The 14,875-nt window shown below is 43.5% G+C and overlaps 1 protein-coding gene across 1 annotated transcript in view; it reads right to left on the bottom strand.

Annotated features, from left to right (window-relative positions):
* Positions 1-14,670, bottom strand: part of si:dkey-91m11.5 (PH_BCR_vertebrate and RhoGAP_Bcr domain-containing protein) — a 34,443-nt gene extending 19,773 nt beyond the window's left edge. Inside the window, exon 1 of the mRNA XM_037098341.1 lies at positions 13,335-14,670. Coding sequence (XP_036954236.1) covers positions 13,335-14,670 — 1,336 coding nt within the window. The remainder of the gene's footprint in view (positions 1-13,334) is intronic.
* Positions 14,671-14,875: the final 205 nt, after the last annotated feature.

Here is a 14,875-nt window from a genome sequence, read left to right as displayed (position 1 = left end):
ATTAAACTGTTAAGTCTTGTTGTAAACACAGAGAAACATCAAGGAAATGAGGCCAACTGAAACTGGTGGTACACTAATACAAAGTCATTGCAGAGGGTGGGGCCAAGAAAGCTATTTAGGAACTGATATCAGAAAGTTGTTAAGATGCCACAGTGTTTTTACAGCTCACTTCAGTGTAATCAGAGATGATTTACCAGAACAGAGACAAACAGGATCTCCTATGCTGTGAAATAAGAGTTAATATACAGTTACTTGTTCAAACTACAATCTTGGAGACTATAAAGTTGGTTGACCCTGTTTCAAAGAGGTGTACAACTTTACAGTAACTCTGAGATGGCAATTGTTGTTTATCAAATTTACTAGATTTCCAAATGGGCAAAGTGGATGACCTGAATTCAGAAAATATAGTACTATGCAAATACAAATTACTTTCTGAATATGCTCCGGTAATTGCAACATCAACTGAAATAATAAAGGCCTTAAAGGTGCGATATGTAAGAATTTTAGTTGTAAACATTCAAAAATGAGCTAAAACATCAACAGAATGTGAAGGACGTAACAGTTTTGGCTGTTGTGTTGCAGCGATATCTACTGAAGTTAGCATGCTAAGCAGCTAGCCCCAGCCCATCCTGTTCCCAAGCTCCTGTGCTAGCAGTGTAAGCATCAGCACTCCCCCAGTGCACCGAGTCTGGACTGCTAGCTGCAAGTTACCTGAGCTAACTAGTCAAGAGCAAGTTAGCAGCACTTTGCAGTTACTCGAGTCCTACAAATTGCACCTTTCCAGCTGCACTATTCTGTGGTCCGCAACTGCACAATTCTGGTTCGGTTATATGGCTCTCTGTTTCCAGCCACAGCAGGCTGCTGTTTTCAGTGGAAAATGTATCATGAGCCTCCCGTGCACTACCTGCTCAGCACCAAACGTCAAACAGACAACGTTAGTTCTAGCTAAAGGGCCAAATATTTCCGTCAGGATTGAGTCACTGAATACTGGAACACAAATAAATGCCAGTGTTGTTCAGCGTCTACTCAATGTGTAAATACTGAACTGTTTTTGGTAACATAAACACCTTGACAACTTTATATGCCAAATATGCAAACAAAACACACACAAGCTGAAAACATGAATTTAACACATCATAATCTATTCATCCAATTCATAGGCTGAAATGCATTGGCATGTTTTTATTAGACTAGCCATGTACTAATAAAGGCTTTTTAAATATTACCCTCTCGAGTGCCTCAGATCTTCTCCTGTAACTTCTACTTGGATCCCTAAACTGAAGAGCACCAGAGGGACACCTTTTTTCAACACCCAAGCAGCACTCCATGCATTTTGTTTTTCAATTGAATATTCATGTTTAATTACATTAGCAAAATGTGCCAGAGTCTCATGTCTCCAGTGCTTCAACTCAAGTATAACACACACAACATTTTGCCCCAGGGCCCCCAAGCTTGTTAATATGCCCACGACTGTACTGCATTATAATAAAAATTGTTGTTATTTTGTTCCCCCAAGCAATAAGCCTAAAATCTAAAAACCAAAAACAAGTCGGGGCAAACACTAAACCTGCTCTTTCCAGATTGAAAAAGGACACTGGCCAACGTGTTTAAGAAAATCTGACACACCAGTATTGTCAGTTAACAACAAACACTAAGCAGCGGGCTGCCGTTTACTGCCATTTGTCTTTGTATCAAATCCTCTTTTAACCTTCATAAACCTGTGACCTACACAAATCTACCACACAGCCTGTGCCAGCCACCGAGGGCTCGTGCCAGGACAGGCAAGTGGATAAGCCTGGGAAACTGCAGAGGCACCACACGTGCTGTGCTCATGCCAGCCTTGTTGTACAGTGTGTCTCCTTCAGCTGAGTGTTTTCAAGATCAGAGAGAATATGACAGGTGTTGCTGTAACTTGGTATAATATTTACTGTGTGTCCGCTAATCAAAGAGGCCTCAAAATTCACAAAGCAGAACATTAAAAAAAAACAAAAAAACAAAAAACAAATCATCATTCTGGAAACCCATAGGCTTTACAACATGCTGGGTTTCTGCCAGGAACAAGTGTTACAAGTCAGAAATATATGTTGCGCTCGCCATCCCTGTGATTTCAGACTTTTTAGGACACCCTGAAGATGAGGATCAACAAGCTCTATATCCTGTAATTACTGCCAGCCACCCCTGACTCACCAGCACTCATTATCATCATTATCGTCGTCAAGGATGTGACGGCTGACAGATGCAGAGTGACGACCTCGAACAGCAGGGATGAGATATAAGGCAGACGTGTCTAGTAATGTGGGGTGAGGTATGTTAACAAGAGGCTACAAAAACCGGTTCAGCACGGCTTGAAAACAGGAAAGAGAGGATTCCGGATACTGTGAGAGGATAAAGCCCAGTCACCCAGGAGAGGTCTGGAGGACAGGCCGACTGACAGGATGACATCTACAGAGGCCATGACAAAGGAGTCAAACAAACACACAGAGGCAGGGAGCTCTATTGACTGCTCGAGGAAGGGACAACTGCAGGCCAAACAGCCTCAGAGCACAGGGGAAGTCCATGTGAAAGGCCACTCTGTGTTCCAGTGAGATTATACATCAGCCCCGGCACTGGATGAATAACACATCCTCTCTGGGGCAGCAGCCTCAGAGCCACAAACTATCTCCATCCAGGGGGAAAGAGAAACAGTCCGAGCTTGGAAAAACACTACAAACAAGAATAAGTAAAGAGGAGGATTTAAAAGTGGTCTGAAGTCATAAATACTGAGAATACTGTGTCTTTAATAAGAGCAGTTTTAAATACACTGGCCTCATTTGGGCTGTGGTTAAAATTGTGAGAAAGTGGACATCACAATAGATCCTCAGTGAGCACCGTTTTTGTAAGGATCGCGACTGAGGAAGTGTCCAGGCAGGCCTGTCCGGAAAATTCAGCAATTCATCTGCTTCAGAGAGGAAACAGGCACAAGGTCATCTTTTAACAAACAGCTTGCACTTCCAACACTCACTGACCTATGGTCACGGCTATCATATTTACTTCCCAGTTAACGCCGAGATGCCTTTTGCAGTTAAAGACTATACAGAGCCCACATACATTTGCACATATATGCAAACAGATTTTAACAAATTCCAACAAAATATTGTAACTCAAAAAGCCAGCCTATCTCACTTTAGACCCAGTTTTTGAGTTTTCTCCACCTCACGTGCTTCTGTGCAACCTGTTTTCACAATGCTTTGTTTGACTTGATTGTGAAACAGTTTAAAAAGGGACTGAGCAAATAAAGTGAAGCACAGACTGTTCTCCTAAACCTCAAACAAACTGCTAAACCTCACGTGCAGCTACACACAGCAGGGTCTTTGTAGCACAGACTCACCCGGTCTTCAACAGTTCAATTTGCTTAAGTACTGTTCTTAATAAGAATTTTGAGATACTTTACTTGAATATTCTCATTTTCTGCATGACTTTTCTTCCTCTCCACTACATAACGTAACGTTAATTACTAGTTACGTTGCAGATTCAGATTATTCAGTGTTTATAGGTTATTAATTGTTACCAATCAGATATGGTTGTGGGCAGGACATTGTGTGAGAGGATGTTGCATCAGAGCCAAATATCACATTTTTACATTAGCTAGTTATTAGCTGACAGAGAAATGACTGATACATGCTCTACCCTTAATAAATATCAAGTTATCTCACACCTCAAAGATTCTGACTGACCACGTTGTTGTTGTATGTTTCTAATTTTCTCATTTATTAATTCAAAGGGGCACTATGCAGTTTTGGAGAATAAATTCAAACATTCAAGTCCCTTTAATTCGTTTGCATTTTTTCCTAAAATAGTCAAACTTCAAGTCAGTTGTTTTTTTCACTTTTTAAAACAAGTCTCCATCCTCTTCAGTTAAGAGGATGGCTGCAGCTGTTTTGTGGACTACCAAACTTCAGCCGACTGTCCATCAGCATGAGCCTGAGAAGACAATGACTCGACTTTCAGTTTTGGGTGAACGTATCCTTTAATCCTCGAAGCCGCACCTTGAAATGGTAGTGCAGAAGCAATGTTATTTTCTTGTTTCCAGTCTGCAGTAACTGAATCTGTACTACAAAATATCACACATTAGGATTGAGGATGGCAAGGCAGTCCTGCCAGCTCTACAGCACGTCCTCCCTGTCCCATGCCCAGCTTGCCGCAGCTCAACTGTGCAATAGAGCTGTAATAAATACATTCTAATGACATTACATAAGATCGCTGAGCCCAACAGCTGCGTTTGTGAGCTGTGTGGGGCCGTGGATCAGAGAGAAGCTGATTTTGTTTTTGGACTGCCTCCGAACTCTTTAATTCTGTGTTTTTCAAGAATTGCATTTGACTGTCTTTTAGATGTCAGATTAATGCAAAGCATCAGAAAAGCATGATTTCTGCTGAAATCACCTTTTAATACGCAAAAAAACGGTGCCTTTAATTTCCCACACGACCACACTGAACACCGCGACTAAAAATAGAACTCAAGGATATATAAGGACTCAGCCAAACAACTGGCTCTGAGCTCTCCAGTTCCCTTCTGGAGAATAATCAGTCATCATGAAACACTTTTCCTTCCTCCAGCATGCAAACAAAAGCTATGCTCAGAAGACAGTCACAGTAGTATATTACAGGGCACATGTTGGACGTCCTATTGATGACAAAGCAAAGACACATTCAAAGTCCTAATCCTAATCCATAGAGATGAACTACGATAAACAGGCGGGGGGGGGGGGAGTGACAGATGTGCAGCTGAGGCTGTGGCTCAGCATCAGAGATTCACTATCACAGAAATAATCATGTGGCTTTATTTCACTAAACAACACGCAGTATCAGCAGAAGAAGACTATATGGTTTCCAAATTACACTGCCTTCATCACGTGGCATGGACATGGAAGCGTGACGGTTTCACTTCGCAGCAGGACGTTTAAATACGGTGAGGAGTGAGCTTGGTTCTGGAAACAACCAAAAAGTGTGGCATCACAATCAGACAAAACAGGCTTTGGGTCAAAATAAAATATCAGGTCTATCCGACTGATGGGAAGAGATCAGGCAGCAGTTTCCAAAAATGTGAATCAGAGCAAAGAGGTGATTGATTGATTCATCCCAGTAAGAGCTGGAACTAGAATAGCATCATCCATAATTCCCCATTTCACCAGTGGGAAAAAGCACAGTGCTGTCCAGCTCAGCACATTGACAGAGCACCGATCAGTGCGTTTAAATAGCTCAAGGGGGACAGACTCCTGCTTGTATTCTGCCAAAGAGAGGGAAATTGAGCCCACTTATTGCTCCCCACTGCGATCATATTGACCGGCCACACAAAGATCAGTCAGCTGATGGAATTCAGATCACAAGCTCAGAAACGAGCTGGAAATGAGATTTAAGTATCAATAATTTACCACAGAGCAAAAACAAGGTACAATGAAGGACAGCCTCTCTGCCCCCTCTCTAATGGTTGTATAGATCTGCAGAAAAAAGTCGCACCTTTGTGGGGAAAAAAGCAGCAGACGATGTCAGTGTGAGATGCTGTTAAAAGCCTAACACCACTTTATGGCTCCAGCAAATGGATTCTCCTCCGGACTGTGCGGTCACTGGGGAAACAGCGGTGGCAGGGGGAGCAAATAGAGGGGAACAGGTTGACAAAAGGTGACAGCTTTCCAGACACTGGATGTGATGACTTGGACCGTGGCATTTGTAATTTTCCTCACCTCATGGCAAGTGGAAAAATCTTGACATACATCTAATACACTTATATAATACACTTGACAATTACTCTTTGGTGACATTTATGTCTGCAAACTACAAAGAGTCTGACTGACGAGGGTCTCTCTGTCTGTCACTGATCTACAAGTCTTGTTATCACCACATGGTTTTGATACTGGGACACTGTGTTAAAGGAGTATTTCAGGAAACTTGACTTCCATAAAGTTGGATCATTTGAAAGAGACAGATATTTAAAATCAATGGTCAAAATCAATGCAGTAGAAGTTGAAATATCCTGATGTTGAGACCTAAGTACGGGTCCATAGCATATTTTTTCAGTCCCTCCCAAGGCCACAGGAAGTGTGCCAGGCTTTGAGGCAAGTAGGTGCCAAACCATGTAAATACATCATAAGATGACATACTGTGGGCCCAAAATCCCCTTACCCATAAACTTATATTGTGTTATATTGTTGAACAATTAAATAGTAGCTGGGTGCTACACCGCAAGCCGTCTCTGTTGGCAGAAGTCTCTAGTGCGTAAGCTCTATGGGCAACACAACAATTTCATGACAGAGAAGCTTTTTTGCTGCAAAGTGCCAGTGAGCAGCTTTCATAGCAGCTTTGACATCCTTGGCTCTTCCCTGACTAATGAATGGCCATCTAACATGTTATACCCCTGTTTGCAATGCAGGCTTTTTGCTAAGAAGACTAAGCCATAATGGCACTTGAGAGCAGCTGGTTAAATGCTGGTCATAAATTAAAGTGTTTGACAAATAAAATTGGTGACATGATGATGGTGCTGCATGAAAGTGAGACAATCGCCAAAGTCAGAAAAATTCACCTTCTGGTGACCATGAATGTTGTGTGTTGTGCTGTATAAAGATGGACGACGTGACAGCTGTGAAACAAAGTAAATGTCAAATAAATGTTCTCCTAAAAATGGTTTCTGTCATTTTTGGTTGTTCTTATCAAGTAATCTGATGGATGTTCCCTAAACCTAGTGTTCATTTTTCTGATTTGCTGTTAATTAGCTGTTTTTTGCTGTGGAAAGGAGGTCTTATGTCATGATTGACAGCTGAGCCCGGCTCGCGAATGACCTGAGTGGGTGATTCACTATCTGATGTCTTCTAAGTAAACCCTGGCCCAAAATGATGTCACTAGCACATGATGGCAGTGCAGTACAGCATCCAAGATATTCTGGCTTCTAATTTGTACAATGGTAGGAATGGAGACGTGTCATCCATCTTTATGTACAGTCAAATGTCTGGACAATCTGACCAGCCAACAGCCTGACATAAGCATCCCTGGAGCCACACCATCCAGGATTACTCGCATAAGTCATTAAACAAATGTTATCACAGGCTGTGTAGTACTCTCTTTGAGAGGTAAATTGACTTGGACATGTAAAACTGGCCCCTTTAGACGTATACAGGGCCACTCTGGGGCATCGGTAATTGCAAATGTTGACATCGGCTGTGTTTTTTGGCAAAAAACGTCATCATCATGTCCTGGACCATCTGCAGTGTCTGCTGGATTGGGAGGCTCTGTAAACCACAGGGTTGATGGAGGCAGTGAGGCCCACCAGCATTCGCTTCTGATGTGTTGTAGGGCAGCCTAAAATTAGTGCCAGTCATTGAGCAGCGTAGGTCAAAACTGGGCCGCCCAGCCCAGCACACCTACTAATCAGCGTGTGTTGAAATAGCTCAGTGTGGTCAGACTACTGCTTGTAATGTGCTGCATTAGAGAGAGAATCAAAGCCCAATAATTGTTTCAGCCTGTGAAAATAAACAGACAAAAGTGCACATGAAAGCATCGACTACACACAGATAAGCCTTATTATTACAGTCGCTATTTAGTACTATTTGTTTATGTTAATGGGCAATTATTCAAATCTCAACTGTGGAAAAATGTTAATATTTTAAACTGGAGCGTGGCCAGTCCTCAGCCTCACAGCCTTGTGTTTGTGTTTTACAGTGCACACAAACATACCTGCTGACAATGCTAAGAAACTTAAATGAGCCACATGAAAAATCACAGTGACCTCCAGGTGTGATCAAATATTCATTTGCATGTCTGAATAGAATTAAATATTAGTGAACAGACCTCACCTGATGTGCCTTAATGTGATTGGCTCAGTCATAATCTGCCTGGCAACACAGGTTTTACAACACCAGATTTGGAAACCTTTGGCTTCATTTTGCTAAATAACAAAACTTCTGAAGCTTTAAAAAGAGTTGTATAACATCTTCTACAGCTTTGGGAGAAAAAAAAAAACCCTGATGATGTTATTGGGGTTACCTGGGCTTGGACATGATGAATTTAAAACAAAAGCCATACAGAGTGCGGATGTCACACCCTTTCCACTGGAGCAACACGGGACCTTATTCTGGAAAACAGCATTTATAGTGAATGGAGAGAGAGAAATATTTTTTGACACAGTTTGAATTGTGACATGAATTTCACACATAATGTTTGTCAGTTTAAATGATGATACTCCAAGTCAAGAGAGTTGCAGTTAAATATTAGACTGTGAAAATATGTAATTATAAAGACTACACAGCCAACAGTCACGTTAATGACATTATCTTGTTATCTTGAACTCTCTCAGTATGGTCAGAATATTTGTGATTTTCATCTTTTTTAGGACCTTTTCTGTGCCAAGTTGGCAGCCACACTGGTGTTGGTGATGTGTGAAAAACCCTGATGATGTCGAAGTGATGTCATCAAAGTAATCAACCAGGGTTTTGAGACAACAAGTTCATACAAGACAGCATGCGTTACAAACTGTGGACGTGAAATTTACCAGGGAGACAGTGTGTGTAATTGAGAACAATCCTGAGGTGCATTATGGGGAATATAGGGCTTGACTCATACAGTCTATCTATCTCAGTCTCTCCTGCTTCAGTTTTTTTATTATTTTTTTTTATTATTCCTTTATTTAATCTGTCTCGCTCAAGTTCCCTAACTTTATGGAAGTGCAGTAACAAATCCTTGTCCCTTCAAATGCCTGAATGCAAACAGCTTTAGGCATTTAGTGTTCAGATTCACTTGTTGTTAAAGCTTTTACTGTCTTCATTCACCTGCACTTCCCCGGTGCACTTTGCGAGAGGACATTTTGTCTAAAACAAACTCCGGCCAGTGACACAACAAGCTCCACGGGTCAGGCTGTAGTGAGAGAGGTGAACTCATACAACACTTAACATTTCATTAGCCGTTTCCCCCCACACCCCACAAGCAGCTGAGACATTCCATAAACACTTGGCCTGCCAGCCAGCAGCACAGAGGGCCCTTTGAGTGGGACCATGGAGGGGAGCTGAGCCTGCAGGACCGGAGGGCTGAGGCCAAGCACGAGGGAGGATCACTGAGCCGGGGGAGGCCCGCAGGCTCATAAACATGCCAAAGATTTTTTTTTCTATTAAAGTTTATCTATGGAAATGTGTATGTTAGTGTGCACAGGAGCCAATAAGACAATCTAGTGTGACCAGTCCTGCATACTTTCTTAACAAGTGTTTTTGCTCTGTTTTCTGATAGGGAGGAACAAAACGGCTATTCATGACTTTAACTGGGGGAGCAGCTGGCGATGCCTGGCCTGGCGTTCTGATGGGCTGCCAGCTTTTGACCACTTTACCAAGTACACTGCACAGAAGAACAGGTGTCTTACTTACACACACATACACACACACAGAGGCAGAGTTGGCTGCCGTCGAGGGCTGCCAGCACTTCCTCCTGTAGGCCTACATTAACTCGAGGAAAGGGTGAGGCTGAATTCTTTAGCTTCCTTGACCACTAAACCTCAGATGTGGATATCCAGGTACAATGATAGTTCTGTCTGGGCTTCCTTGAGGGACCTCAAATATTCATGAGTCTGCAATCAAGCGGGAGTGAGGACCTGCACCGGTGTGACTCCTGCTGAGGCAGCAAGTAGTACCAACCTCTGTACTGAGACCAAGACATTCAGACAGACTTCATCATCACCGTTCAGACACTTCCTATTAATGTCACAGCCAACCCAGACAGGCCTGTCTACCTTCACAAACCATGTAAGGCTGACTTAGTCTAGATGCATCCTAGAAGACAACCTCCTGACTTTTTCAGAGGGATTATGATTCAACTAATGTGAGATTTATTATTTCCCTTTTGGCTGACCTCTTCTGTAAACCCTCTCACTGAAATGCATCAACCATGAGACAGTCAACACACTCAGACCCTTCCTCAACCACAACACAAAGCTGCGGAAACAGGAATGTCAGTGTCGTGACGATAATTAATTATGGCAAAATAGACCCATCAGAGAGTTGGCCTCCTTAAAGGCCCACAGCTAATCAGCCGCTCTTCACAGCTCGGCTTGACAAATGGCCTAGATAACCAGAAACCAGGAGACAACACGTATTCTTCTATTCATAGAAAAAAAGTCCCTTGAGATGTGTTGATTTTAGACTGGCCATTTCACTGAGATTTCACACGCCGACACAGCTGGGCAACGACAGGACAAGTGCAGGTTTGTTTGTGTCAGTTAGAAGGTGTTTCTAATGGTCGGTCAGTCATTTTTCCCAGGCTGAGACAGACTGCCACCATGCCAGACACTAAAACACTCACCCAGCAGCAGCCGGGACCACGTCAATTCTATGTTTGCTGCAGCGCTCACATATTCCATGACAGTACTGAAACATATACACCAAATCTAACAGTGCAGAAAGCCTAATTTAGGTATAACAACTGACAAATATCTTATACTGTACTGTTTTTGAAGCAGCTGAACATCCACATAATGTTCAGCTAACTGAGGCACAAAGCGTCTTTACAACACTGAGATTAAGTTAACTTTACTAGGCCAATTTAATAGATCTGAGTGAACGCTGCAGCACTTTATGATAAATACAACAACAAAAAAAAACTTTCCAACTGCTCCCTCAAAGTCACTAACCACAACAAAGCAGTTTATTGCAAAAACTTGCCTCCAGCCGGCTCCCTGCCCGACGCCTAATCCTGCAACGTGCACAGTAATGTTATTACAACATCAGAAAATAAATCCAGACTCCTGCTAATCCACAAAGCAAGGCCCACATGAGACAGCTGTGCCATTATGTCAGCAACAAGTCTCCTCTGGACAAAAGCTATACCTCAGTGCCCGGAAGCATGGTGACTTTACGCAGAAGGTGTCAGGACAGGGTACATTAAAAGGGGAACTCCACTGATTTCACACTTGAAAGGTCAGTTTGCTGGTCACAGAATGAACTACTTGGCCTGTGAAAGCAGCTCATGAGATGACAGTCAAAGTTTATTCCTGACCATAGTAAAACATGCAGGCACATACTGCTGCACTGGTTCGGGAGTAAAAGCTGAGTCATAAAGAGCCAAAGTCATGTCTCTTTCACTTTCCCTAATGGGACCGTATTTTGCAAAAAATATGTATGGCAGTGAATGAAGAGAGAAAAACATTGTTTTAACCCCCTTGAATTGTGCCATGATCTACACATATGATGTCTGTCAAGTTAAAAGATCATTTTCCAAGTCAGAAAAGTAACAGTTTGTTGTAGTTTAGAATCCGAGGGCCATCCTTTTATTACTTGGATGTGCCCCTGCATGTTTTGTCTCAAAGAGTCTTCATCCTTAAATCAACAATAAAAACACATTTATAATCCTCCTTTTAGATTTAAACAACTGAGACTTTTCTCCAGATGGAGTTGAAAGCTTTGGAATAACATAGTAAGTGGACCTTGAGTGAACTTTTTCTATGCGAGATGTATAATGTCTTCTCTTGAGGAGCTTTGTCAAGTGTGAGAAAAATCCTCCCTGGTGATGTCATAGTGATGTCATCAGGGTAATCGGCTTGGGCTCGGAGACTACACATTTGTCAAATCTTCAGCTTGGGTTACAAACCGGGGGCATGAAGCTTGAGAGATGTAAGCCTTCACTAGGTGAAGAGGATATGTATGGGGTGCACTGTGGGAAATGTAGGCTCTCGAGTGTTTGGGACTAAATCTGGATATCTCTATGTCTATGCAGTCTATGCAGGTTGTCCAATGTAACAGTTTTTTTGTGTTATTCAAGCAATAAACCCTCATGAATGCAAGACCCTAAAATTAAAGTAAAGGAGTCATGACATTGAAAAAAAACACATCCTTACAGTATGTTTACAGTGCTGTGCAACAAATGTCACAGTGGAAAGATCCTGGTCGAATAGATTTGGTCATTTCAGTCATTCAAGCAGCATGGTAGCTTACACTTCATGCTGATTATATCACAGTCTATCTGCTTGTTCGTCACATGCTTTGTGTCAAAGAGCTTTGGACTAGATCACCTTATATAACAACACACTATTCTGCTCATCTGCTTAACCTGACCCATGCTGGATAACACTTTTTTTGAGGGGGTAAAGGCAGACAATTTTCCAGCTCCAATCCTAATACTTGCTCTGTATCCCAATCCCTCCTTGGCCTCCACCAGTAACAATGTGTGTCCTCGTGTGTCATTCACGTTTGACAAACGTTCTAATAGAGGAACACTCCCTCCCGCCTCTCCTTCTGTCCTTGGCATTACTAAATTGCCCAGACCACTCTCCTTATCCCACTTAACATTGTTATATTGTTAACATGTCAATACTCGTGCTCAATGAGTGATTCTCCTATTGTGTTCACACATAACAACAGGAAACACTGATGGCAGGCACTTTGATTGGAAGCCACATGACACACTTTAAGCTCCTCGATCCTCTTTTTTTGAGTGAGTTGTCAGGGCTTTTTCCTACCCGCATCCCGTAACAAAGAGCCTCCCTAAATTTATCACGCTAGACAAACCCCTTTAAGTTAATTACTCTGCACCAAGGACAACAACGCTGATGTGTGGTGACACGAAAACACTCCGGGTGGACAGGGCCGAGCAAGCGACTAGGAGGCCTGGGGGCAGCCACTGTCTCAGTCAGAGCATCTCTGTGAGAGTGCTGCAGCACTCAGCGGGCGAATAGCAGAAGGGGGTGAAAAAGAGAGGGCAGGCGTGCTTACAAAGGGTAAAGAAAACAGTCCTGAATGAGCTGCAATACCACTGAGTTATTGTTAAGAATCAGTGTATGTAAAGTCCATCTCCATGTCGTTTTACAGGTTCCAACCTGGTGAAAACCTGTTTAGTCTTCTTTGTTAAGAGCTTAATCAAATAAACTGGAATGGGTCAACATTCCTGACAAACTCAATACGAGGAGGAGATAAAATAAATTTCTCATTAACGAGACGAGATGATGAATTCTATCAAACCTGGCCTCTTTTTTTGTAGGCCACTTCAATCATAACAGCTCAGCTCCACCAGCTGTAGCCCAAAAAAACACAACAAGAAATGTGTTAAAAAAATAAAGTGCTTCATAATCCTGGCTCCAGAAAACATTTTAAGATGGATTTAGTGTATGAGGACTTCATTAAAAAGATTGCAAGTGCATTTTACTCATTGGTGACTTATTCTGGATGAAGTCCAGCGAGGGAGCAGACATCTTTCAGACAGTGATTAGACAGGGCCGTTAATGGGCTCTTTAGTACTTTATCGTCTCTATGCACTTGAATATATTTGTGTCTCTGATTCTGAAAAATAAACAATCAAGGAACATCTGTGTAGTACATTGTGTATCAAGGACCTACCCATATCTCCTTGAAGACTGTTGTCATGAGAGGTCCTGCTGGATGTAGTGGAGTCCCCATCACTGGGCCAGATCTGGCCCGTTTTACGGACCCCAATGATGGAGGCCTCAGACACCATCACCTGCTGCTTCAGACGTTTCTGAGACAGGGGTGTGGGTGGACTGCTGCTGTCAAAGGAGTGCTGGGATGGTGAGCGGCTTTTCTCCCTGTACATCTGATAGGCGGTGGGGCTGGGAGACACATGGCTTGACTGGCCTGAGGAGAAGTCCTCCTCGCTGGATGTTAAGTTCTCATTGGAGCTGCAGTCTGGTGTGTAGCCTCCTCCTACGTCATCAAAGCCGCCAGGAGAGTAGGAGCGCCTTGGCCAGGTGAGGTGCGCATCCTCCTCTATGCTGTGGTCCCTAATATTGATAACTCGAGTGTCCCCTTCAGCCATCATCCCCCCAACATACACACTGGTGTAAGGCTGGCACTCTGCTGGCTGCCGCTCAGACTTTCCCCCAGCAGAACGGATCACACCGTCTTTCAGGAAGTTTGGGTTGGCCTCAACATCATCATATGACCCATTGTAGCGGCAGTTTCCCTCAGTGGATCGGCCTCTCTGAACAGCCTTGTTGATGTCCCCTGTGGCGGCTGACAGGTTCCCTGGGAGGGAGTGCAGGGACCTCTTGCGCTCCATCTGCATGGCCTGACAGCCGAGGGTGCTGATCTTGTCTGAGACCTCCCTGTCATTCACTTTGACCAGCCCTCGCTCATGATGGTACTCCACGTTCACGTAGAACGGCTTCTCCTGGCCGCCCATCACAGATAAACCTCTGCCATCTCCACCTGTGTGAGAGTTGGCTCTCCTGATGCGCTCAAAGTTGGACCTCAAAGCTGCCACCGAGCCCATTCCCAGTGGGAAGTCAGGAATCTCTGACTCCTGGCGGACGGGTGACACCCCACCTTTCTGTTTGGCTGGGGATGCACCATCCACCTCTCCCTCAGGATGTGGTGGTTGACATCTGGCTGTCTTGCCAGGCCCTCTCAGCTGCTGCTCCTCGACTGATGTCTCATCTGTGTGGGAGCTCTGGCTGTCCCCGTCACTCATCTGGGGCATCCTTTTGAATCCCCATCGCTGCCCATCATAAGACTTCCTCTCTTTTGCAAGCAGAGTCTGCAGGTAGATCATCCGAAAGCGCTCCTTGTTCACTTCCTTCTCCAGTTGCCTGATAGATGCCTTGCATTTGTCCAGCTCCTGTTCAATATCCCCCATTGAATTCAGGTCCATGGCAGGAGGGTCAGACTCTGGGAACTGGGCTCTCCATGCCTCCACAAAGCCCACTGGTTCAACCATTGTTACTACTCTGACATAAACTACTCAATCAACTAACAACACGGACATGCATGTCTAAATCATCAACTGGAATTACGTGTTTACAACTGACAGCCCCCATAGTGCTGAAGTACAGAAAGGAAAAGTGTTCCTCGGAGCACAAGAAGGATCCACTGTACAGGGTAAGAAAACCTGTTAGTCTGAAGTCTGTACTCACAAACAAAAG

The sequence above is a fragment of the Acanthopagrus latus genome, chromosome 5 (assembly GCF_904848185.1).
Source record: "Acanthopagrus latus isolate v.2019 chromosome 5, fAcaLat1.1, whole genome shotgun sequence".
NCBI lineage: Eukaryota > Metazoa > Chordata > Actinopteri > Spariformes > Sparidae > Acanthopagrus > Acanthopagrus latus.
Note: the sequence above shows the minus strand (reverse complement) of the source record. Positions and strands in the feature narration are given on the sequence as shown.